At 44.8% G+C, this 25964-nt stretch overlaps 1 protein-coding gene across 6 annotated transcripts in view; it reads left to right on the top strand.

Annotated features, from left to right (window-relative positions):
- The window catches only part of FLNB (filamin B), a 144561-nt gene that overhangs the window by 91033 nt on the left and 27564 nt on the right, over window positions 1-25964 (top strand). For 3 of the 6 annotated variants that reach the window (XM_079116385.1, XM_079116384.1, XM_079116389.1), the window contains exons 17-30: window positions 586-676; window positions 933-1102; window positions 6385-6502; window positions 8891-9153; window positions 10364-10961; window positions 11764-11937; window positions 12823-12985; window positions 13679-13839; window positions 17290-17457; window positions 18677-18769; window positions 19566-19689; window positions 20717-20873; window positions 21871-22060; window positions 23883-24130. In XM_079116385.1, coding sequence (XP_078972511.1) covers window positions 586-676; window positions 933-1102; window positions 6385-6502; window positions 8891-9153; window positions 10364-10961; window positions 11764-11937; window positions 12823-12985; window positions 13679-13839; window positions 17290-17457; window positions 18677-18769; window positions 19566-19689; window positions 20717-20873; window positions 21871-22060; window positions 23883-24130 — 2718 coding nt within the window. The remainder of the gene's footprint in view (window positions 1-585; window positions 677-932; window positions 1103-6384; window positions 6503-8890; window positions 9154-10363; window positions 10962-11763; window positions 11938-12822; window positions 12986-13678; window positions 13840-17289; window positions 17458-18676; window positions 18770-19565; window positions 19690-20716; window positions 20874-21870; window positions 22061-23882; window positions 24131-25964) is intronic. The other 3 variants (XM_079116388.1, XM_079116387.1, XM_079116386.1) reach the window with 1 other exon arrangement.

Genomic DNA, 25964 nt, shown 5'->3' with positions numbered 1-25964 from the left:
AGAGGTGTTTTGAAGTGTTAGGTTTATGGTGGTGATGATAGGGTGATCAGTACCCTGAAACAAGATTCTGAAATCCTGATAATTACATTTGCATAAAAACAGGAACCTCAGGAGAACATTCTGTGCCTAAATGTAATGGTCTTGAGTTGACTTCAGTTAAATTATTCTGCCTTTATCCTGATAGTCTGTAACTTTCTTTTTGAAGAATAATAATCTATTTCTATTTACTTCCCAAACATTAATTCTAAACTATCCCTGGAGGATATTTCCTTCCCCTGTCTTCATGATTGTTGTCAGTTTTGGTTTTATTCTGGCTAGTAGTTTTTCATCCTCAGTACCTAACACCCAGTGTTAAAGGATCAGAGTCTTCAGTTCTGTTGATGTTGTCAGGATCCAGGCGTTAGCAAGGACCTGTCATGGTCTTATGTGATACTAGGGTATGCAGACTTCTCTGGCAGTCACAGAAGTTGGCTTACCACCCGCTGAAGTAAATGTCATGCTGAAGTTTGTCCTTTGCATCTGGGCAGAAGGCTAAGCTGGCAGTTGCTCAGGGGCTTTCCTTCTGACACCATGTCTCTGCTACAGGAAATTCCTGCCAGCCCTTTCAGAGTCAAAGTTGACCCTTCCCATGACGCCAGTAAAGTGAAGGCAGAAGGCCCAGGCCTCAGCAGAGCAGGTAAGAAGGCAAGGGTGAGGCTGTTCTGGGCCTTCTGTGGCCAGTGGCATTGGGGATGTTTGGTTGGGGCCTGGATAACGTATGTCCATAGATGGTTCTGATGTGGCAGGGGGATTGCACCTGCCTGAGCCATGGACTGGCCTAGTTGTTGGCTGGCTGCCATGGTGGAATGGTACTACTGAACCTGTCAGACTGGTTCTAGAAGTGAGACCTGTCTGCCAGCCCTGTCTCCCCACTTCACGGTATGTCCTTCCAGGTGTGGAAAACGGAAAACCAACCCACTTCACTGTTTTCACCAAGGGAGCCGGGAAGGCCCCACTCAACGTGCAGTTCAACAGCCCCCTTCCTGGTGACGCTGTGAAGGATGTGGATATCATCGATAATTATGACTACTCTCACACCGTTAAATACACACCCACTCAGCAGGTAGAGTCCTTCTTGTCCCCTTCCCTGTTGACCAGGCACCTTTCCAGGTAGTGCTGTGCCTTGGACCTAGGAGGAGTGATTTGGTGCTTGTGGAGTTGCTTGGCTGCAGGAGGTGGCTCCTCTTGCCTTTTGTGTGACCCTCTGGGAGAGTACTGACTGCAAACCCATGCAATGCCTGAAGAAGAACCAGGAAGCCAGTCCCACATCTCCACCTCCATTTGGGGATTTGTCAGAGCAGTGCTGAGTTCTTGATGTTTAGGACCCAACACGTAACTCTTAAACACACACACACACACACACACACACACACACACACACACACAGTCACACTCCCACCTTCCCTCTCTTTCTTGCTCTCTCCCTCGCTTTTCCCCTCCCTCCTTTCCCTCCCTGCCCCCAACTTCCTAGCTGGCTCTCAGTCTTTCATTAATTAATCACAGAGAAAGAGCTGCCACACCTGTGTTTTTCCTTGCCAGCCTTTTTTGGCCTGGTTTACCCTTTTATGAGGTGTTTTAGTGGGGTCTTTTCTCAAAGAGCCAGTTCAGTCTTTTAGTCCCTAAGCCCTAAAGCACTATTGAGGCCAGCACATTGTTCCCCTTTACAAAATGCAGAAATTCAACTGGATCTTGCCATCTAGAGTGTTTTACTCTGATTATTTTCTGTGATAAGGATCTTTAAAAACAAAACACCCCTCAGTAACAAGTTTATGTTTGTTTAAAATTTTTAAAATTCAGTATTTTGTTTTTTCATGGTAAAATACACTTAACATTTGCCATCTTAACCACGTTAAGGCAACCCCTTCAGTGGCATTAAATACATTCATTATGTTCTGCCACCATCCATCACCCCAACTCTTTTCCTTTTATGAAACTAAAACTCGGTACCTATGATAATTGTTAAAAAATTTTGTTTTGCTTCATGTTCATACCCCTAGAATCTGGACAATAAACATCCTGGCAGAAAAGACTGGATTTTCATACTCATGCCTAGTGTTGTAAACAGTTGTTCTAAGCCTCTGAAATTCCTCCATTCGGAAGGGAAAGAGTCCTTGTGTTAGAAACGCCAGTTATAGGTTAACAAGGGCAGCTTTGACTGCAGAGACTGCTCAGGAGGCATTACTCCTCCTGGCCCCACCCTGTGGAGCTAGCAAGAGTCAAGTGGGGAAGAATAAGGGAACAGGGAGAATGAGGGGATGGTAAGAGTATTCTTGCTTCGAGGAACTGTTCTCCTTGCAGACTGAATCTTTTCTGAGAACTTCCCTGGCAGTGGAAGGAGTTCTCTGGGGCAGGTTCTACATGCCACATTATGAATGTAACCTTTTGTCTCCAGACTTGCTGATTCTTGTGCCTTTAAAAAATCCTAAGGAGGGGTTTCTTATTGTAGTAGTAAAACTAATGCTTCTGAAGCTAGACTATCTTTTTCACATCAGTCTGCTCAATAGAAAGTAGGTAGTTACTTTCTTGTTGATGGTTCTGAGGGCTGATGGAGGGTGTTACCACCAAGACTGCTACCTTGATTTCATCTTTGTTGCCAGTTCCCCACATGCCTTAGGAAAAGGGACCAGAAAGTCATGACCATGCACACTGACCAAGGTCACAAGGTCATATATGCTTCTAAAAAACAGTTTGTGACTTGTGGTTTTTTTTTTTTTTTTTTTTTTTGTGGTACTGGGGATTGAACCAAAACACTGGGCACGCTAGACAAGTGCTCTACCACTGATCTGCATCCCCAACCCATGACTTGTGTTTTATAATATGCTTTCCTGTATTTTGGCTGTGCTGTTAGCACATCAGGACAGAGTCAGTTTGATGTGTACCATGGAAAGCATAGCAGAACCCCTTGCCCTGTGCACCCAATTGTCAGTTCAGGTGAAAGTCAAGAGCCAGCTTCATTGCATTTGAAGTATTGCTTCAGTGGGAGACTCTTTACTTCAGTCACCTCTAAGTCAAGTTCATCTAGTTCTCTGATTGTAGTGGGTTTGAGAACTGTTGGCACACTCAGTAGCTTCTGGGGGCTGTTTGTTCAAATGCTGGCCATGATATGTTGAGGTGCTGGTAGAGTCTTGGTTTTAATTGTTGCCTTTCATGTGAGTAGCTGTCAAGGTGCCCCTTGGGTCCTTCTTGTTTGGAGTATAGAGTGTGGTTTTTTGTTTCATTATTTGGGATACTTGCAATTCTGCCTATTTCTCTGTAGCAAAGAAAATAGATGATATCTCTTCTCTTGGATTGTGAGTTCTCCAGGGATAGGATATCATGTCTTACATGTGTCTTCCCATCCCTAACCTCAAGCCCTGGGTCTGGCGTCATAGGTGCTCCATATGGATTAGTGACTGAAAGGGTGGATCAACAATGTGATGCCTCGATGTGATACAGAGATGGCCTAGGAGCATTGTAATCGGTAGAAGAGTTGGGCTGGCACATTCTCGTTCTGAGGAGTAGCTAAAAGCTCAAGATCAGGTACAGGAAGTTTGCCTGTGAGTTGTTGCTCTTGGATGTGGTTAAGAGGCCAGAAATCTGCCCCCTCCATGGAGGAGGGGGACCTACTTTGAGAGCTGATGCCCCTGGCATCATGGTGTTTTTTGAGAATAATAGACTGGAACTTTCCAGAAAGGCAGCTACTTGATGTCCATGGAGAGGCACGGGTGCTTGCGGGGGTGCTTCCACCTCAATAGACTGTGAGGAACAATTACCCTGCCTGCCTGAGGAAACTGGCCCCTCAGATTGATTGCTGGCTTTTGCTCCCTGACACCTGCAAGGCTGCTGATGTTCCCTGCAGGGTCCCTGAGCAATAGCTCACCTGCCTATACGTGTATGGTTGGTGGAGGTGTCCGCTTTTGTCAAGATAGAGTGGGCGGTCGGAGCTCCTTTTGCCTTAGTGGAGTGGGTTGAAGCTTGAGGATCCTCCTTGAGGTCACACAAAGGCAGGTAATTATTAGGGACAGGTAATTATTTTCCTGAGGACTTTTGCCTCCTTTACTTTGGTTGTCTATGGCCTCAAGTGGCTTCAAATTCTTAACCCAAGCTCCCCAACCCAGAACAGTTTGAGAAGTTGGTGGCAGCAACTTCGATACCTGCTGTGTTTGGAGCCACTAGGAATTAGGGCACCTTCAGGAATACCCCATGAGCTCACAGAGCCTCTTGAGGTAATAATCTCTACCTTGACTTCCCCTCCACCCCTGGTACTGGGGATTGAACCCAGGGGTACTCTACCACTGAGCTATGTCCTCAGCCCTTTTAAATTGTTTGTTTTTTGAGACATGTTAGGGGACATGGTCTCCCTAAATGGGTGAGGGTCTCACTAAGTTGCTGAGACTGGCCTTGACCTTTTGATCTCCTGCCTGAGCCTCCTGAGTCACTGGGATCACAGGCATCCACCACCAAGCCTGGCTTGAAATGTTCTTCATGTGGTAACCTTGGCTTCCTGCAGGCAGCTCTGGAGGAGAGGATGCTGTGCTGTCTCTCTCAGTCCATCCTCATCTGAGCTGCTGGGTCAGGGTCCTTGTGTTTCTGTGTTTTCCAGATAAGGGGTCAGGTCTCAGAAGCACGCAGGGGGAGAATAAAACTGTCCTGCAGTCAGCAACATCTTGGTGGAATGAGCAGGTGGTCACTGCCTAGGCAGCCCTCATTTATAGCCCTGTGATGAGGAAAAAACAATCCATTCCTTAGTTGGTCCTTGGGGAATGTTATCGGTAACTGGAAATGTTATCGGTACTAGAGGTACAAATCTTGGAGGTTTTTTCCTTCCCCGTTGTTAGGTTATTTAAGAGTTAATTTCCTATCTGAATTTTTGTTTTGCTTTTGTGACTGGTAAGAAAACATACTTTCTTTTATGAGATGGGCTGACTTAACTGGAAGAAAACTTTTCCCTCTCTAGCACTTCAGAGAAGTGGCCAGAAAACTCATGGGGATGAGAGAAAAGATATTTCTAGGACCCCTGGTCAGCCTTGAAGCCTAAGAGTAGGGACTTGTGGGCAAATTGAAGCTCAGGAAGAGTTGGCATGTTGGGAGTGCCACGGTGATTAAGTAGTAATTAGTCCTCCCTTAAACATTACGAGGAGACCTTTCCTGTCCCTTGGCCGACTCCCAGTCCTGTTGAATTTGACCTGTGCACATTTTACCATGAAATGTTATACCCTTGAGGTAGGGGGTCATTGGCTTTGTATGCAGTGTTAAAAAATCCTGGAAAATCAATCCTTCCCCCCTCATGGATGCAACCAATTCTTTTTCTTGGCTTTTTTTCCCTTCTTTATTACAAAAGGAATGTGAGAAAATATACATAGGCCAAAAGCTACACCCTTTTAATGCTTGATCAGCGACAGCTTTTAACAGGCCCTGCATGCCAGCAAGCCTGATGGATCCTCAGGGAGAATCATCTCTCCCTCCTGCATCCCTTACATTATGCCTGGATGATTGAGGTGATGGGGACTTGATCTATGAGATGGCAGTAATCTTTCTTGGAGCATTGGCATGGTGGACGGGTACTTGGTCAATGTGGAGGAAGGAAACCAGCAGTCAGCTGGTCTGGGACCAAGAGGAGGAGAATAGCGGCAGCACACATGGCCATGCTGTGTCTCTGTGGCCACTGGGGACCTACCAATCACATAGCACAGTGTGCCTTTACATTTGTAGCTTTTCTTTCTTTCTCTAGAAAAAGCAGTTAAACACCGTATGCTGGTCTAACAATTCTAGGTGAACCACTTTGCAGATCCCTTTGCAGCCTGGTAGCCGGAAACTCATTGCTGGGACATGGGAAAACTGGTTCTATTCACTTAGAGGCCCCAGCTCAGTGGCTTACCCATGGCCAAGTTGGCTGCATTTGGGGTGGGGAGGTGGCATGGGAGCAGCAAGGAAGATGTGGGTGCCATGGGTCTGAGGCCCAGGGCTTATGTTTACCAGGCACGTGATGGGGGCAAGTTCCTTTACTTCACTGAACTGTTGTTTCCACTCTTGGAAAAATGGGAATGATAGCATGAACAGTCCCTTAGAACTGTTTTGAGATAGAATGAATGAAATGCTTAAAAGAGCATGTAGCACCGTGCTTGGCAAGTAGTAAGCACTTATGAAGTCCCTGTTGTTTTTAGCTGCTCTTACTTGATCTGGCTTCTCGCTATTCTCAACATGTGGTCAAAAGCTCAAAGAAATGTGTCTGAGATGTTCTCTAAGTCCATTGGAGTCATGCCCACTGTGTCTCTGGGAAGAATAAAGTGCCTGGAGACAGGTTTAAATACCCAGTGAGCATTTTGGTACTCAAAAGTGCACTTCTTTTTTTTTCCCTCATCCCAGGGCAACATGCAGGTTCTAGTAACTTACGGTGGTGATCCCATCCCTAAAAGCCCTTTCACTGTGGGCGTTGCTGCTCCACTGGATCTGAACAAGATAAAAATCAACGGGCTGGAAAACAGTAAGTGTCTGATGAGAGGAGGGTCACTGAAGATCAGGAAACCTGACTGCGGTTAGGTTTCCTTGCAAAGATGAGTTCACAGAGAAGCCAATGCTATTTTAAAAAAACTTTGCTGTGAGACAGACTTGGGTTTAAACGAGGGCCATGTTGTGAAACAACGGTGACTCTGGCCTCATCTTTCTCATTTATACAGCAGGGGTGGGTGGATGAGAACACCTCACCTCACAGGAATATTGTGAAAATTAAATGAGCTAATAATTCAGAGGCTGGCAGGTAGTCAGACTTCAGTAACTACAGATGCTGCTGTGGGAAGTTTTCATTAAGACAAGAAGTGGGGCCTATTGCTTTTGTGTGAGTTTCTTACTGTGCCATCTTTCCTTGGCATCTGAATGCACAAACGTAAAAGCCAAATCCCTGGTGCTTGGTAACCACGACCACAGCACATATCCCCATCCCCAGTAGTCCCTTAGTTTGTTAAGAATCTTACTGTTGTACGCTTGTTTTGTTCAGGTTGATATGTTCCCTTTTTAAATTATTATGGAAAAACTGAAACACAGAAAAAGAAAGAGTAGTGTGGTGTTCAACACTGATACACTCACTACAGCTCCAGATGCTTCACACGTGCTCATAAAATCATTCTTACACAAGGAATATATAAATCCAGTTTTTGTCTAAAACAAAATTACAGCTAAGAGTTAATTCCATTTTTTAAAAAAATTGTAGTTGTAGATGAACAGAATGCCTTTGTTTTATTCGTTTTTTTTTTTTATGTGGTGCTGAGGATCGAACCCAGTGCTTCACATGTGCTAGGCAGGCACTCTGCCACTGATCCATAGCCTCAGCCCCGAGATCATTCCATTATAAGCGTCATTTCTCCCACTTCCTAGGGTTGACCAAAGTGGGCAGCTCAGTTTCCTCTCCTTCCACACCTTCTCTCTGTATCCTCACGTCTAGATGTGCCAGTAGAAAAGATCTGGCAATGTTCATTTTGCCTAAAGTTATCCTGCTATGCCTGTGTGTCTCCAGCTAGCCTGCACTCTCCCACTCAAGTACACCCCCAACCCCAACCCCAACCCGCTTTTTTTTTTTGGTGGTTCCGGAGATTGAACCCAAGCCTTCCCTTAATGTTAGCCAACCTGCCTTATGGTTAGCAGTGCATCTTGGAAAATCATTCACACCTACATCCTCCTCATTGATGTTAACTACTGGACGCAGATAGGAAAGACCCCTGCAGTGCACATTCACATGGTTTCAGAGCCACCAACACAATCAGGCTGGTGTGTAACCCCCAGCGCTGTGTTCCTTCATCCCCTTTGAGGGTTGCTCTAGGGTCTTGGCAGTACCCTCAGTGAGCACCTTCATTGATCTGTGACCCAAATGGACAATTTGTGAACAAGACCAGCTCCCAATTCTGGAGGCTGCAGAGCAAGAGCTCCAGGTGTTGGCTTTTGTGGGTGATGACAGCCAGCTGTGAGCATAGGAGCAGTCACCGCCCAACTTTTCACGAATCCACATGCCACTCCTTTCCACAGGACACCAAGAGTTCTTACTCTGAGCAGCAGAAGTGCAGTGCCTCTTAGGAAAGGCTCTTTCCCTTTGGATCCTGAGGCTCCGAGACGCCTTGCCTGGTCCAGCAGTGTCCATTTTGGCAGGCCCCAGGCTGTTCAAAAGTCAAGACCCAGGGTTGTGACAGGGCCCTGTGTTCCCCATTCTTTTGTTTTAAAGTGCCTTCCACATTTTTGTCAAACACTTAGGTTTCCTGTGGACTTTCTTTGCAAAGACCTTTCAAAAACCACCACAGAGTCAGTTCTCAGGATGAGATTCAGTGTTCCTGCCTTTGCCAGCACTGTGACTTCTCGTAGGGTAGGGGAAGCAGCTGTAGGATTGTATTTCTTGCCAAGTATTATTAAATAAAATATGAACCTATGAGTGTGTTTTCACATCAAGTTTACACTACAAGTAAGTAAAGAACAGAGGATAGTGTCAGATTATAATTTCCTGGTCCACAAAGCAGATTGTTGGATTAGATAAATTTAGATTTGAGTTCCAGCTTGGTAGCCACCTGTTAAAGCTATTCGTTAGTAATAAATATCCTTGGAGTTTTGGTGAAAATCAAAGGCAACAATGTGCTATTGTTTATGCCTGGAATATAAAATGCATATAGTAACTGACAGTTGTTATTATCACTATTAATTAACCCTCGTTCTTAGGCCAGTTGCTGTTGAGGCTGAAGTGCAGTTATGTTCATCCAGTCTTTCTGCACCTGCCATTGCTTGTCGAAGAGGCTGAGACAAAACCCCATGTCCAGAGAACCGTCCTTCCCTGCTTGCGATGGTTCTTGCCTCGGGAAGTGGGCACCTCCTCACTTTGACTTGCTCCCTTCCCCAGGGGTCGAGGTTGGGAAGGATCAGGAGTTTGCCATTGACACCAAGGGAGCAGGAGGCCAGGGAAAACTGGACGTGACGATCCTGAGCCCCTCTCGGAAGGTCGTACCGTGTCTGGTGGCACCTGTGGTGGGTCGGGAGAGCAGCACAGCCAAGTTTATTCCTCGAGAGGAGGGACTGTATGCCGTCGATGTGACCTACGATGGACACCCCGTGCCTGGGAGCCCCTACACAGTGGAGGCCTTGCTGCCACCCGATCCCACCAAGGTCAGCTTTTGATTTTATTCCAGAACTTGCCCAGTTGTTGTCAAATGTGATACCGTAGTCCTTCTCTCTGGTCCTGCCTGGCAAAGACCTTTGGAAACTCATTTTGTGGTGAAAGTAGTTTCTCAATGGCCAATTATGGTTCTCCAATAAATCAGCGTGAAGAGTCCCCTGGGCAGCTGGGCCACCCCCAGCTCTTTCTATCTATCTGCCTGGGAAATTTTGGTGAGGGACTTCCTGGTCCTGAGTCCTTTTCCTTCACTCATGTCTTAATACTGATACTTGCTTCAAAGTCGCCAATAAGGATGAGGCAAGACAATGAACATGAAGGCCTCAGGCCAGCATCTGACACACAGACTAAGCTCACCCCTACAGAGGCTATGATAACACAATATAAAAAGACATTATCTGGGCCAGGCATGGTGGTGCACACCTGTGATCCCAGCAACTCAGGAGGCTGAGGCAGGAGGATTTCAAGTTCAAGGCCAGCCTCAGCAACTCAGCAAGACCCTAAGCAACTTATCGAGACGCTGTCTCAAATAAAAAATTAAAAGAGCTGGGAGTGTAGCTCAGTAGTGAAGCACCCCTGGGTTCAATCCCCAGAACCAAAAAAGAATACATTATCACTTCTTCTAGTAGCCCTGTCTCAAAAGGTTCTGGGGTTTTTCCACCCTAGTCATCTGAATGGTGTGAATCTGTGAAATGGACTTCGTTGTTGAGTCACAGATGAATGCTTCATCCCTCCCACCTTTTAACAAACAGATTGACTTTTTTTGTGCAAGATTTGTTGAATGAGAGGTAGCATTCATAGTTGCAGTGAGGTCTGCCCTTCTGTAAGCCCTTGACGGGGGGACCTGTGTATGCTTGTTGGATAGGATGTTTGTTCTCGGAATCCAGCCCCATGTTTCAGAAGAATAAGGGATGGCAGTTGAGGTGGGGCTGTCATCTCAACCCCAGTTCCTGTTGCTTAGGTCAGGCCTACTGCCTGTGCCTTTCAGCAGCCATTGTGTTCTTAGCCATCTCGCTATGCATTGCATCGCATCACGGCTCTAACCTGGGTGTGTGAGTGAGTGACACAGTAGGACCAGGGAGAAGGACCACTTAGCCGAGGTGCTCTTCGGTGCTGGTTGTAGTCATGGGTGTCGCAGCAGGCCTGGCTGAGCCACAGTACCACTTCCAGGCCCGGATTTAACTTTATTCTTTCTTCATGTAGGTGAAGGCCCATGGTCCTGGCCTTAAAGGTGGGCTTGTGGGCAAGCCTGCCGAGTTCACCATTGACACCAAAGGAGCCGGAACTGGAGGTTTGGGCCTAACCGTGGAAGGTCCTTGCGAGGCCAAAATCGAATGCTCTGACAACGGTGATGGGACCTGCTCTGTCTCTTACCTTCCCACAAAACCTGGGGAATACTATGTCAACATTCTCTTTGAAGAAGTCCATATACCTGGCTCCCCCTTCAAAGCCGACATTGAAATGCCATTCGACCCCTCTAAGGTTGTGGCCTCAGGACCAGGTCTCGAGCTTGGGAAAGTGGGTGAAGCTGGACTCCTCAGCGTTGACTGTTCGGAAGCGGGTCCTGGGGCGCTGGGCATGGAAGCCATCTCGGACTCAGGAGCAAAAGCGGAAGTCTGCATTCAGAACAACAAAGACGGCACCTACGCAGTGACCTATGTGCCACTAACAGCTGGCATGTACACACTGACCATGAAGTATGGCGGGGAGCTTGTGCCACACTTCCCTGCTCGGGTCAAGGTGGAGCCCGCTGTGGATACTAGCAGGGTCAAAGTCTTCGGGCCAGGAATAGAAGGAAAAGGTAGGTTTAATTTTTTTTTTTTTTTTTTTTTTTTTTAAAGGAGAGGCTGAAACGAAATTATATACCCCATTTGTGTACAATGAATCAAAATGCCGTCTGAAAAAAATTAAGAGCTAAATAAAAATAATAATAATTAAAAAAAAAAAAAAAGGAGAGGTTGGAACTTCCAGAGACTCACAAAACAGGGGCTTCAAACCCAGCCAGCTACACCTACAGGAGTCAGGTGAGATTTAAGAGAACACATACCTTTGGCCTCTGCCTCAGCGTGTTTGTGGGGAGACCTGCATGAAGTGGGTAGCACATTACTTTCCCAGAGACTACCCTGCTGCCTGGCCCTGTTTCTGTTTCCCCATGGGGAATGGGGTCTAGCATTGTCCACAGATTTTCCAGATTTTTCATGGCAAAGCCAGAAATCTTGATTTTTTTTTTTTTTTTTTTTTAATATGGAAACAATTTATTTCATTGTCAATTCTTCACTGAAAAAATAGTTTAAATGTGTTGCTGGCTAATACCACACATGCTGCAGATAGCAGGTCCATCAGTACCCTTAAACTTTCCTAGAACCTCACCTCTGTGTGTGTAGGTCAAGACTCCCTTAGAAAGGGTTGTTTTGTTACAGGCCAAGACTATCCTGAAAAGGGGGAAAAGGGGTTAATACTCCTGGTTTTGAGAGTCAAGGAAACCAGTTGTCTGCTGTCACTGAAGTTAGATTCAATTTTAGTGTTGAAAACCTTGGTTTTGGGGTTTGCAACTGGGTGCAAGGTGTTGTTGGGACATTCTTGTCTGTGTGGTTGCTCTGCAGATGTGTTTCGGGAAGCTACCACTGACTTCACGGTTGACTCAAGGCCCCTGACCCAGGTAGGGGGTGACCACATCAAGGCCCACATTGCCAACCCCTCAGGAGCCTCCACCGAGTGCTTTGTCACAGACAATGCTGATGGGACCTATCAGGTGGAGTACACACCCTTCGAGAAAGGTGAGGTGTGCTGTCCTTGGATGTGACCCTTATTCAGAGCCATGCTGACCCCAGACCTGTCTCCTGGACCCATCTCAACAGACAGAATGACATGAGAAATGTGAAATGTCCTTTTCAGCAGACCACCTGCCTACTCAGTGCCTAGCTTGCTGGTCTTTTTGTATAACAGATGGGCTGGGGCTTAGCCTTAGCCTCACCTGAGCAGGTTATGGGGTGATATATGGGGTGATATCATGGTGTGTTCCTCATTGATGCAGTTTTTATTTGATATTAATTTCTTTCTTGAATATTAGGAATTCTAAAACATTTTAATAAATCAGCATAAAAAAATTAAAGCACCGGGTTGGGGATGTAGCTCAGAGCTCTTGCCTAGCATGTGTGGGGAACTGGGTTGGATTCTCAGCACCACATAAAAATAAATAAAATAGAGATCCACTGGCAACTATATTAGAAAAAAAAATTAAAGTACCATAAATCACTATCACCTGGATATATGATCCTTGTAAGCGTTCTGGTACATATATTTTCATTTGTTTTGTAGATGCATCTCTTTTCTATTTCATGGGTTTCCCATGGTGTGTTGGTTAATGGCTGGATGAAGTTATCTCAAATTAGGATAATATACTTAGAATTATTGAATTGAATGTAGATATATTGATACTTGCTTGGGGTGGCGTGCATGCATTATGCCACGTAAATAGTATTAATAGTTTGTGTTTTTTAAAAAATCTATACGAACGTTGTTTTTTAAACCTGCTTTTTTCACATGACAGTATAGCACATAGACTTGAATGACAGATTAAAACCCTGAAGTACAGTATCACTCCCCCAAAATAGGTGATTTGTATGCAAATTTGAATTTCTATTTTTTTTTTTTTAAAACAGGTCTCCATGTAGTGGAGGTGACGTATGATGATGTGCCCATCCCAAATAGTCCTTTCAAAGTAGCTGTAACTGAAGGCTGCCAGCCATCCCGGGTCCAGGCTCAAGGTCCTGGATTGAAAGAGGCCTTCACCAACAAACCTAATGTCTTCACTGTTGTTACCAGGTAGGCAGAGCCCTGGGTTCCATGTATTAAGTCTCTAAAAGGAATAGTTCTGTATAATTTAACTGCTTTAAAAGGTTTTATGGCTGTACTCTACTGATGTGTTATGGTCTGCCATCATTTGGTGAAATGCATTGTTGTAATGTGTTAGACATTTTCTTCTTTAGAAACTATGTTGCAGAGAAAGACCAAGTATAAAGAGAACCAAAAACAATTGATAACAGTTGTAAAACTGTCGAGCAAATTAGGACTAGATGGGAACCTCTTATTTGATAATGCAGAAGTGTATAGCCATCCTCATATATAATGGAAAAGTTAGAAATATTCCTATTAAAATGAACTGCAAAGGAGGCTGGGGGTGGGGAGCTCAGTGGTTAGCATGCACAATACTCTGGGTTCAGTTCCTTGGGCAGTGGGTTTTAACCTCAAGGCATGTATCTACATCATGTTTGCAGTGTTAGCCAATGCAACTAGATAAGAAAAACAAATGAAGGGTAAACATTGAAAAGGAGAGGTCAAGGCTGTATTTATATTAGAGTGTTGAGAAATTCCCTGGGAGAGAGGTGTTAGCATGTTAGCAGAGTGAGGATGGCTCAATGAGATAGTTGCTCATGAAGGGATTTTAAATGAATTCTGGCAATAAGCAGACTAGCGTGGTTTGTACACATTTCACCTTTTTCTCCACCCTTTCCTCAGAGGGGCAGGAATTGGTGGGCTTGGCATAACTGTTGAGGGACCATCAGAATCGAAGATAAACTGCAGAGACAACAAAGATGGCAGCTGTAGTGCTGAGTACATCCCCTTTGCCCCAGGGGATTATGATGTTAATATCACTTACGGAGCAGCCCACATTCCTGGTAAGCTATGCGGTGGACAGGAGTCCAAACACTGATTTTGTATGAAAATAGATTTAATTTTGCCTATTTCTCTGAATAGGAAAATATTCTGATATTTGTGGTAACTGCAGAGGGGACTTTTCCTGAGGGCTATATTTCTAAGAATATACCAACTCTTAGTAGGATCAGTAGCTTGACAGACAGCATTGGCTTAGAGTTTTGACTGGAAGTGGTTGTTCATGGGTCAGAGGACCTAGTTCCTGATCAAAGGGAAAGCTGATTCTTTAAAGGGTTGGAAATCTCCACCTTATTTTAGGCTTGGTTATTTACCTCACTTGTCTGTCTTGTTTTCTTTCTTCCATTGTCAGACTTGGCAGCAGACAGAGACACAGTAATTCAACTTCTTAGTTATTAATTTCTTTTCTATTTAATGATGATGCATATACTCACTATAAAACAGGGTTTCAGCCTCAGCACTGTTGACATTTTGAGCAGGATAATTTTGTTATGGAGGATTGTCCTGTGCATTGTGAAATGATTGTCAGCACCCCTGGTGTCTACCAACTAGATGCCTCTAGCAAACTCCCACCACCCCCACGTTTGACAGCCCAAAATGTCTCTGGATATTGCCACATGTCTTTGAGGACATAATTACCCCTGATTTCAAACCACTGCTGTAAAGATTGAAACTGTAAAGAAAATCTAAGTTTAGTAGTGGAGGACCTCCACTTTCTGTTCAAGGAGAGGAATCCCCATAAGCTGTAGTTCTGTTTGCTTAACTAACAATCACCATCTCTACCCTAAGGTCTTAAAGGGGAGGTGAGTGAGTTCTATGGTATGCGGACCAAGTCTAAGGACTGCAGGACTGATCTTGAGCCAGCTTATGTCTTGTTAAGAAGAGGGCAGAGCCCCAACCTTAGGAACCCAAGAGTGGGAAGAGCCTTAGAGGCTCATATAATTCTCTCTCAATAAGCTGGCATGATCCTGAGAGGGGAAGGGGCAGGCTGAGGGGCCCACTCGTTGGCTTTCTGGATTGACTCCTAGGAAGTTGACCACACACTTCCCTGATTCTGTCCCCTCTTTCTGCTGTACCCTGTGTAAATGTGCACATGCCTTCAGTCATTCTCTCTCACACGGATCAGAAAGCATTGACAACTCAAATCAAGTCTACTCACATGTCCATATGAGATGTTAAAGTGACAAGTTTCTCCTCAAATTTGTGCTTGAACCTCATTTAATAGAGATTTCAAAAAATTACCAGGGGATTTTAGCCTCTACTGCTTACCCCCAAGGAGTTTATTATCTATTGTTTATGCAACTAAAACTTGTAATTGCTACAAAGAAGAATGGAACTAGGTGACAAGATAAAATCATGGGAGTTTTGGAGTTTTGAGAGAATTGAGCATCAGGAAAGATGACACAGTGACTCTAGGCAGGTGGCAGGAGAGATGAGCATCTGGTTGTGGCACAAACCGAGCTCCTTTTGACTCTTGGGAAAGTGCTGGGTACCATCAGTCTTGGGATTCCCCTGCAGAAGTGGGTGAACTTCAGGCTCCAGTGACTGACCCATGAGCTTATTAGACAACAGAAAAAGACCCATTTGGGGCTTTCCTATCAGATGATAATGGTGTATGAATTTATTTTCCCCTGAAACCCAGAACTCTGTCTCAGCCTGAAATACTTAGTTAAGTGTTAGTCGTAGTCTTAGCGTAAAGCTATGTAGCTAAGGTAACTCAAGAGGCACTGAAACATTCGGTGACCTGCTAGCTTCTAATTACTTTCATGGGAATTCTGGATGGTTAAATATGAGCCCAGTTTTTCTTTTAGTGGGATTTTTTTGTTTGTTTTTTTGGCAGTGCTAGGGATAGACCCTGAGCATACTAGGAAAGCATTCTACCAGTGAGCTACATCCCCAGCCCTCTAATGGGGTTTTAAACAAAGTTTCCTGTCATGCTTATAATGGCTTATTGGTTTCCTGTGGTGGACCAACTGTGGTCTGTTGGTGACTGCCAAGACCATCAGGTTGACTGGGATTCAGAGTATGTCAGGAGGAAGAGCTGCCATGATTGATTGGTGATGTCTGCCTGTGGCAGGGAGCAGAGGACTGATATGCAGACAGTACTTAGTGTCTTCCATCTTGAACCTAAATTTTTTACCTTTGCATGTTGCTTCATGCTTGCTGAGGCCCTGATGACTTAGAGTTTGGCCTCGGAGGTAGTCCTTGGCCATGCCCTCTTGTCATTGAAGTGCTCATGCCGTCACTATGAAATGAAGCTCCATTTTCTTTCTCTAAACCACAGCACAGAGGGCTGTGCTCATCTTTGCCAGTGTCAGCCATTATTTCATTTACCTGGAAAACTGGATGCCATTGAAACTCAGCTGTTGTTAGGAAACCAGAGTCTTGGTTCTTTGTGTGTTCTTTGTTATTTACCACCCCTACATCTACAGAGTATAACCTTTCTAGGATGCATAACAGAGAGACTGTGGATTCCATGGCTGCTAGACATCTGACAATTGTCAGGTATCATGGGGAACATAAGGACTCCTGCCCATGTCAAAGAGTGCATGGAGCCCCTTGTCAAGAGACTTGGCAGCTTAAAGCCTGGTGTTGCCGACACTGAACTTCTGTTTCTGGGGAGTTCTGTGTTCTTAGGGAGTTCCATTAGGGTTCCTGACCCAGCCTTGTTCCTCTGTTTAGTGCTTTTTTTGTATTCTGATCTCTCTCTATTCTTCATATTCATTAATCTTTCAAACTGGCACTTTGGAGGAGTCAGACCCTCAGATTTTTCCATGGGGTTAGCCATGCATCAGGTCCATCCAAAAAGCAGTTGGTTTCCAATTGTTCAGGGAACCAAGAACACACCAAGTGTGTGTTTGAGGGGTACTGACTGTGTTGGAGGGAGAGGAATGCAGGGACCATTTGTGGGAGAGGAGGTTGGATATAGTCTTCAAGGCCTGCCTGTCCTCTCTGGTCCTCTTCACTGTCCTCCCACATGCAGCCTCCTCCTTCAATTCCTTCAACAGCCTGTCTTTCTCCTCACCTCTAGGTTTTCTGCACATGCTGGTCCCTCTGCTGGAAGCATCTGTCTCTCTGCTTCCTCTGGGTGATAGCTGCTCCCTCTTCTGTCTCAGCTTAGATGTTACTGGATAGTTTTCTTTGGTCTTCTGAGTGCTCCACCTTGTGCACCTTCCCACATTTGTTATGTAGGATATTAGAGTGACATGCTCACATCATCCTTGCCCTGCCTTCTGGGCTCCTTGAGGGCTGTTAGCCACTGTGTAGACTCCTGGCACAGTGTCTACATGTAGTAGGAGTTCCATAGCAGTTGAATAGGCACATGGATGCACACATAGTGAGGCAGGAGGAGCTGGCTGAGGCCTATTAAAATTGAGGTCCCTGGTGCGATTCTGAGTGTGCATAGGTAGGTCTCTAATTGCTACATGCTCATAATCCCATGATCTGTTTTCCAGGCAGCCCCTTCAGAGTTCCTGTGAAGGATGTTGTGGACCCCAGCAAGGTCAAAATTGCTGGCCCTGGGCTGGGCTCTGGCGTCCGAGCCCGCATCCCACAGTCCTTCACGGTGGACAGCAGCAAGGCTGGCCTGGCCCCATTGGAAGTGAGGGTCCTGGGTCCTCGAGGTAAGTATGTGTCCTGCCTCCCTGCCATCATCTCCTATCTGGGTGGGGACAGCCATGACCCAGAGCAGGTACTTTGCTTTCAAGTATGATCATGAACTTAAAATTACATTTCTTTAGTTATTTTATTGCTGATAATGTAACTAACTAGTAGAAGATCCTGCTTGAAAGTAGGCAGGTCTGTTATTTCTCCAAGTCTGTCCTTCCTTCCCCACTTTAATGGCATGGCCTTAAATTTCTTTTAATAATTTCACTTTTTTGAGTAGCTAGTTGAAGCAAGTAATGCTCCCTTGTATAAAATTGTTGCTGCTGCCCTAAGCAATTTAGTGAGATCCTTTCTTTAGATAAAAATACGAAAAAAGGGCTGGAGATGTGGCTCAGTGGTTAAATGCCCCTGGGTTCAATTCCTGGTACCCCCTCCCCCCAAAATTGTTGCTACTGCTTCATTACCTACTTCAGCATTTGTGAGGTGTCTAAGGGGGACGTCCAGATGTGTAGAAGGGTGGGATTTGGATGTGATAATTCTCTTTGAGATGCCTCCACACTCATGTGGAACATTCCAGAATCTCTGAGAATGCCAGAGATTGTGTGGCTCAGTCTCTTGGAGAGGAAAGAAGGTCTCTTGGGGAATGGGGTTTTTTTTAGGGGGGGCACTGGCCTAACCTGTAGTCAGCCTGGAATTCAGGATTGGTATGGCAAGCAGACTATTTGGGACCAAAGTCCCAAAGTGTGTTGAAATTTGACTTTTTTGGTAAGTGACCACATTCCTCTTTCAGCATTTAAAATGTACTTTTATGCTGGGGAGACAGCTCAGCTGGTAGCGTGCTTGCCTCGCAAGCATAAGGCCCTGCGTTCGATCCCCAGTACCACAAAAAAATAAAATAAAATAAAATAAAATGTACCTTTATTCTCATATACATGGCATATGTCTAATTTCTTAAATAATCTGGATTTTCCCCTGTGTTGTGTTCTTGGCTTCCAGAAATGACAAATAGGGGCTTCCTTCTTTGAAGAGGAACCTTCTCCTTAATGGGGTTCAACAGGAGGTTAGGCCCTTTGAAGCTCAGGGCAGAAGTGGTTTGGGGGAAATGAGGTCATGGGACTGGATTCCGATTCCATGAAGTTATTGAACTTTAAGACATATATGTGTGTGTATAAAAGTTTTACTTAGATATCTTCCTTTATCATGGAGAACTCTCAAGTAACAGCCTTTTAATTTTAGCTGATGAGATGGATTCCCAGTCATGGCGCAGCCCCTTGAAAGCCATTTCAGAGTTCTTTAAAGGTGACCCGAAGGGTGACTTTATGGAGACAGGTTTGCATTTTCCCATTGGCTGCTGCTTTAAATTATGTAACTCAGATGCTTCTTGTTGGTCTTACCTCTAAGGTTGGCTTGTACCTGCCTCACTTGCTTTAATTAATGAGCATGCTATGCTTTGATTAGCCTACCCTGCCACTGACCGATCCTTGACTCTCATGTTAAGGGTGCAACCTGTAATCTATCAACCCAGTGCATGCCTTGATTGTGCTTTAATGTAATCTCTAAGCATCTCCTACATGCTTCACACTGAGGGTCACCCAATCTCATGAGAGCAGCACCCTCGCCTGCCATGTACCTATACCCCAGCGTGCTGGCATTATAGTGGTCTTTGCTCAAAGATGACCACAAATCTTGATTGGCTATCCTGGTGGTTAACATTTGCTATTCAGAGTTCTGGACTATGGGGTACTTTCTCAGCTATAGAGTAAAAATTGCCACATCCCAAGCATGCCTAACCAGCTTGAAAGGATATAGCGCGTCTAGAACATGCACCTTCACCATACACCCTCCAGCAGCAAGCATAGACAGTCTCCTTAATTATACTCTAGGGCACACTGAGTGTACTTTAGCCAACCAAAAGCTAAAGGTGTCTCTTGGGGTCATTTCTGCAACCATGAATTGGGGATCCTGTGATTCTTAGGTCTATGATTGTGGCCTGCTTGCCTTTGTGTTACTCATTAGTGGAAACCAATAGCTCTTGGGGATAGATATGATCATGTTTCAGACTCAGCCAAGGGTGGAGTGAAGGGGAGACCAGGCAGTCACTCAGACTTCTCATCTTTGTCCTCAGGTCTGGTGGAGCCAGTGAATGTGGTGGATAATGGGGATGGCACTCACACAGTGACCTATACCCCATCGCAGGAGGGGCCTTACATGGTCTCAGTTAAATATGCTGATGAAGAGATCCCTCGAAGGTAAGTGCCTCATGCTTGAGGCAAGGGTCTAAGCCAGCCTCAAGCAACCCAGCTTCAGGACTGGCTAGCATTGCCATGGTCTCCCCCACCCCCACCCATTTATCTAGTCAGCAGATTTTATCCTGGACCTACATGTTCTACCCATGGTATCATATACTAGGTATATTATTTGTGATTCCATATCTGCTGTCCTGCCTTTTCTTTTATCCATCTTTAGTTTAAAAGCAAGCTGAAATTAAGAAGATGGGGAGTTTTAGAGAAACAAGGAATATATTAGTTTACCAGAAGCTTCCATTTGGTAACTCTACAAGTGGTTTTCTGATTAAGTCAAAGGGCTTTGTCACTTCATTTGAGAGCCTGGTTGACAATAAATGTTCTCAAAAAGTTGTTGGGTAGCAGCTTTGTTCCTTGTTTATATTAATACAAAAATGTGTAAGCTCTTCAACTTTGGAACAATTTCTAAAAAAAAAAAAAATTTTTTTTTATCATGTTCCTTCAAATGGAAAACTTGCCTCTAACTCCAATATATACATTTTATATGGAGATCAAAACATAGCTCTAACTATGTAGAAATACATATTTATGAATTACATTTGCATATTGCTTTACTCATAGATTGTGTACCATATAAAACATACTAAATATAGAATAAGAATATATATGATTATAGAATGAAATAAAATATTAAAGTTCTGGTATTCTTTCCATTTGGGTGAACATTGTCTTAGCATAATAAAAGTGGATTAAGTGTGTTTAACTCCGTGTTTCCCAAACTAATTTGGGAGCCTGACTTCCCTAAATTTTTTGTATCCTATGAAATGAACTCAGGGCAAGACTCCTTGGGCATATGATGGCTACTACCTCATAATTCTAAATTTCCATTGGACTTAAGCCACTTCGATTAAACTTACTTTCTTATCTCCCTAGCAATGCTCCTGTCAGACCTCATCTGACTATATAAGAGAGGTCAGATGTGGCTAGACTGACCTGTATCCTTACTGACCAAGGTATTTGTGTCTGTCTAAAGTCCCTTTAAGGTCAAGGTCCTTCCCACATACGATGCCAGCAAGGTGACCGCCAGTGGCCCTGGCCTCAGTTCATATGGGGTGCCCGCCAGTCTGCCTGTGGAGTTTGCTATTGACGCCAGAGATGCTGGAGAAGGCCTGCTTGCTGTCCAGATAACGGTAACCCTGAACTGTTTTTTGGAGCCAGACCTTGTTAGTAAGATCTAGTTTTCTGGCCAAGGATAAGAACGGGGTTTTCATAACCAATTTCTGACCTGGTGCAAGTATTGTTAGATTTTCCAAGAGTCATTATATGTGCTTGGAGAACAAGCATGCTTACCTGAGAGGTTTGAGGTTTTGACTCCAGGTGCCATTTTGTAGTGAATCCTCTCTCTTTTGGTGTTACATTTCTTTGTTTTTAAAATGTTTTAAATTAGCCATTAGATGATTTGAAACTCAGTTCTGTTGTATATAACAGTAAACCCCCAAATAAGGGTGGTTTCTACATGTAGGATCATCCTCTCTTGGTAAAGAAGCCACGTGGTAGGCCACCATGGTATTCTGTGGCTCGACAGGGGAACCAGCTCCATCTCTCTGCTCCTCTGTGCTAGTGTGTGAGTTCTGTCTTTAAGGTCTCCTCGGGACCATGAGGCTGTTAGTGCTCTGGCCATCAGATCTACCTGGCAGATGGGGAAAGTGAGGCTTTTCCAGATCAATCAGCTGTCTTAAGCAGCTCCATTAAAAGACTTCCAACCCATCTCATTTGGTAGAAGTTAACCATGAGTCATGTGGCCATACCTAGTGGCAAGGGTGCTAGGACATGAAGCTTTGTATTCTGGGAGCTGTGCACCTCACCAAGAATGAGGGTTCTATTAGTAAGGGACAAAGGGAGAGTGGATGTAGTGACAGGTGCAGCAGACTCTCACCTTCCCTCAGTGCATTCAGTGCATTTGAAGCTAAAACACTATTTGTTTACTTAACAGATCATCATGGTATAATCCGTGACCCTGTCCTCTCCCTACCAAAGCACAGCAGAACAAGATCGTATTAAGCCATCACTTCTGCCTCTTCACACTAGAGGCACTAATTAACGAGCAAGATTATGTCAAGGTTTTCCATGAATGGATTCTACCTGTTAATAACAGCATCCTAAGTAGCATTTCTCTCTGATCCACAGGACCAAGAAGGAAAACCTAAAAGAGCCACTGTCCATGACAATAAAGATGGCACATATGCTGTTACCTACATCCCCGACAAGACTGGACGCTATATGATTGGGGTCACCTATGGGGGGGATGACATCCCACTTTCTCCTTACCGCATCCGGGCCATGCAGTCAGGCGATGCCAGCAAGTGCCTGGCCACAGGTGAGTGTGTGGTAACATCAGGGTCTCAGGGAGTGGGTTCGGGAGTCAGAAAGCCAGGTTCTGGCCCTTCTCTACCATTTAACAGCTGTGTTATCTGGACAAGTCACTCAATATCTCTGAGCTTCAGTCATAGGTAGATTGAAGATCTGTTTGGGGAACATTCAGTTTATAGAAGCTCTTACATGGCTTAGAGTTCCACAGGATTATTGCAAAGATTAAATGAGGGTCAGACCTGAAAAATGCTGAGCACAGTGCCAGGTTCATGGGAGCTATTATATCACTTTTGAAGTGGCTACATTTGTTGAGGTCTCAACTGTGATGGTGACTCCCATGAGAAGCTGCAATTTTCTGCCTTCATGAGTAAGTGGTTCAGTTATTTAAGATTCAGGAGCATTTCAGTTCAGCATCAGAGAAAAACATGAAAGGATCTAGGTTCTCCTCTCAGGAATTCTCCATGGATAATTGAGCCTCACTGTTTCTTCAGTTTCTTAGGCATGAATAGTTAGTTGACTGTCACAGGCCTTTCAATTTGTTAGAATAGCTCCTGTAGCTCAGTGTGGCTGCTCAAGCAGATTTCAAAACATGAAATGAAATAGATTTGCTTCTCTTAAAATAAGGAAACTAAACTAAACATAGGTCTACCCCGGGTATTTTTTTTTTTTCTTTCTTTCTTTTTTTAAATCTTTCATCTTACCCTGGCTTTTAGGTCAAGGTTGTAAACTGTTCCTCTTGGCCTTTTATGTCTTACCAACTGCAAAAATTGAGAAATTTTGAAATGCTGGCCACACCACCACCCCCATCCCTGTAGTGGCCTCTGACCCATTGGGTGTCATTGCTACCCTCAGGGCATGTTAATGTGGGATGGGGGCTTCCTTCTTACTTTCCAGACTCTGTTTCCTCCCTTTGCTCAACCAGAGTCCTGAGCAGCATACTCCCCTCAACAAGGTGGTGCCTCTTGGCCACACCTCTTGGTCTGTCATTCAGGGTCTTCTGCAGACTGGCTCCGGTCCTCTGCCACCTACTTTCTATGCAAATGTTCTTACCACTCCCTGACGCTCCTAAACTTCATATTCATTTTTGCTGATGTGCACTTAGTTCACACTTCTCTGTACTCTCTGATTTTGGGTAGAGATCCTGGGTAAAGGAGTGCCATAAGTCAGAGAAAGAGAAACGAGAGACTGGCCTTTGTTTGGAGAGAGTTTGCAAGGCTCCCCTGATCAAAAAGACCCATCCTTCAGAGTTGAGCCATTTTTTTCCTTTTTTTTTTAAAGATTGCCCTCTGTCATTGTGGCAACTCTGAGATATAAATTCGTAGAACCTTTGAATAGCTGTGAGATGGGACACTTGTCAGAAGAATGATCAATTGTTTTATTTGTGACTCAGTCCCTGCTCAGCATTTCCATGGCTGGTCACTGGCCCACATCTCTCTTGTTAGACTATGAGGATCTGAGAGGAGGGACTGTGTTTTGTTTCCCTTCATATGTACCTGGCACTTAAGAGCATGCCTAGTGTGTTTGCTGATGACAGTCAACCTTCATACCTCTGGACATGAGCAAACCAGGCTGTTTCTGTTGGAGCTGAGGTGGACTCAGGGCTTACAGGTGCTCTTATTTATGAAGGATGGACAGGATACTCCTTGAGCTGCACACCCCACCCCTGCCAGGGGAAAAAAAAAAAGTCATCTTTAAGATATTCCCATGTGGCAGCAGTTAAATGCCTAACATTTACAGCCACAAGCAGCACAATTGTAGTGACTTCTTGGGCCTCTGGAACATGTGTCCCCGCTCATTCTTCTGTTATCTTCTCCTGAACCTTTCTCCAGGTCCTGGCATTGCCCCCACTGTGAAAACTGGAGAGGAAGTGGGCTTTGTGGTGGACGCCAAGACCGCAGGGAAAGGGAAAGTGACCTGCACAATTCTGACCCCAGATGGTACTGAGGCTGAGGCTGATGTCATTGAAAACGAAGATGGCACCTATGACATTTTCTACACAGCTGCCAAGCCCGGCACCTATGTGATCTATGTGCGCTTCGGTGGTGTCGATATTCCAAATAGCCCTTTCACTGTCATGGTAAGCAAAATTCCTTCTCCAGAATGTCCTGGTTTTAGCAAATAGAGTAACAGCAGCCATTTGTTGAACCCTGACTAGGATATCCCCTTCCACACAGTCACAACCTCATAGAACCCTAGCATAATCTCCAGTATCATAGAAACCCTTTAGCTCTAAGTGTATTGGGGAAATCTCATCAGCTACCAGCGTATCATCTATCATGCAGAGGGACTTGGACAATGCCCCAGCCTAAGCCCAGTTCAAAAAGAAACACCATCCTGAACAATACTGTTTTTACAAAACAGTAAGGAAAACATAACAGTTTTCACTTTGCTAGTTCTTTCTGTGTCTTTCTGCCCACCTCTGTGGTTGGAGTAGAGAGAGTCCTAAGGCTCTTTTGTTTGCAGATTTGACTCTCTTATCTCAGAACTGAAAGTACCTGCAGTTGGATTTGGAAAGAGTCACATTTTACATATGAGAAGGGAAACGCTTTGTCTTTTGAAGCAAGGAACATCTGAGATCGAAAGGAACCATCATGTGAACATCTGGACTAGCACATAATTAGAGTCTTTATTTTTCAGTTCTTGGTTGAAATAATCAAATCTTCCTCTGATTAGGTTCTTCCACCAGGAATGGGGATAGAACCTTAGGAGAATTACCTCATGTAACCCTCAGGACCAAGCCTGTTGGCTCTTTTACAAATGAGGCATGCCTGGTCTAGACAGATACCAGGTGCCGTCCAGTCTCCCTCCCTGTGCCCTTTGATGCAAGGAGCAGCCTCCATCCACCACAGGTTCATAGGCCCCTGATGACCTGGCCCTGCCCACAGCTTGCAAAGCGCCTTGTAATTATTTCACATTGTGCAGCAAAGGAGAAGGACATAAAGGTTCCATTCCAAACAGAAGCCCAAGGACTTTCTTCCAAACAGTCTATAATCTGTTATAGCTTTTTTTCCCTTTCCCTTGACATTTGTATATGTGTAAACATCACGCCAGAGATCTGGAGGCTTTTTTCTATCTCAAGTATGTAAACACTTGTCAGCATTGGACGTTGTCCATTTGGGAGTGTTTTTCCCTTACAGGGAAAAAAGCAGTGCAGCTCGAAAGTGTGCATCCTTATTAGAGAGAAGAGTCCCAGTTGTAGTTTTAAGAATGTTTTTATTCCCTAGTGGGTTTTATCTTGTTAGAATTGGGCAGGATGGAAGAGTACCTCCAGGTGGACATCATAGCTCTGCTGGTACAATGACCTGGGGATGAGACACCCAGACCGAGAGGGTCAGAGTGAGAAAATGAGGGTGGCAATATTGGGATGAGGGTGGCAATATTGGGGACTATCTTAGCAGGTGAGCCAGAGAGGCTGAAATTGAGGCTTTAAAACTCAGTAGAAATAAATGTCACCTGAGCCCTTAGTACACAGGCAAGGATACTTCGTGGATATTCCCTGCCCCCTGACCACTGCTGAAGGCAGAAAGGCATGATCCCCCATGGTACCTGGTTTGGCACTTTATTCTCCCATTTCACACTTTCCCCAAACTTTTCTAGATGATTCAACTTCCACTGGGTAGATTCCCTTCCTCCCCTTACAGGGTTAAGGCCAAAAGGACATGGACACCTGGCCCTGCATTGGTAGCATATATCTCAAGGACACCAGCAGGCTGATTCAGTTAGGTTCATCACACCTATGGCCCATGAAGTCATGAATGAGCAGCTTTACTGCCTGTCACTGTTGAGAAGTCCTAGATCAAAGGCCATAGCCTAGCCCTTGGAAAATCTTTCTCCTGGCCAATGTAGCCCCAGCCTGAATAAGCCCTGGAAGGGCTGTTCCTCACCTAGCAGCTCACAAAGGTGCCTATGAA

This window comes from Sciurus vulgaris (assembly GCF_902686455.1).
Source record: "Sciurus vulgaris genome assembly, chromosome: 16".
Taxonomy (NCBI): domain Eukaryota; kingdom Metazoa; phylum Chordata; class Mammalia; order Rodentia; family Sciuridae; genus Sciurus; species Sciurus vulgaris.
Note: the sequence above shows the minus strand (reverse complement) of the source record. Positions and strands in the feature narration are given on the sequence as shown.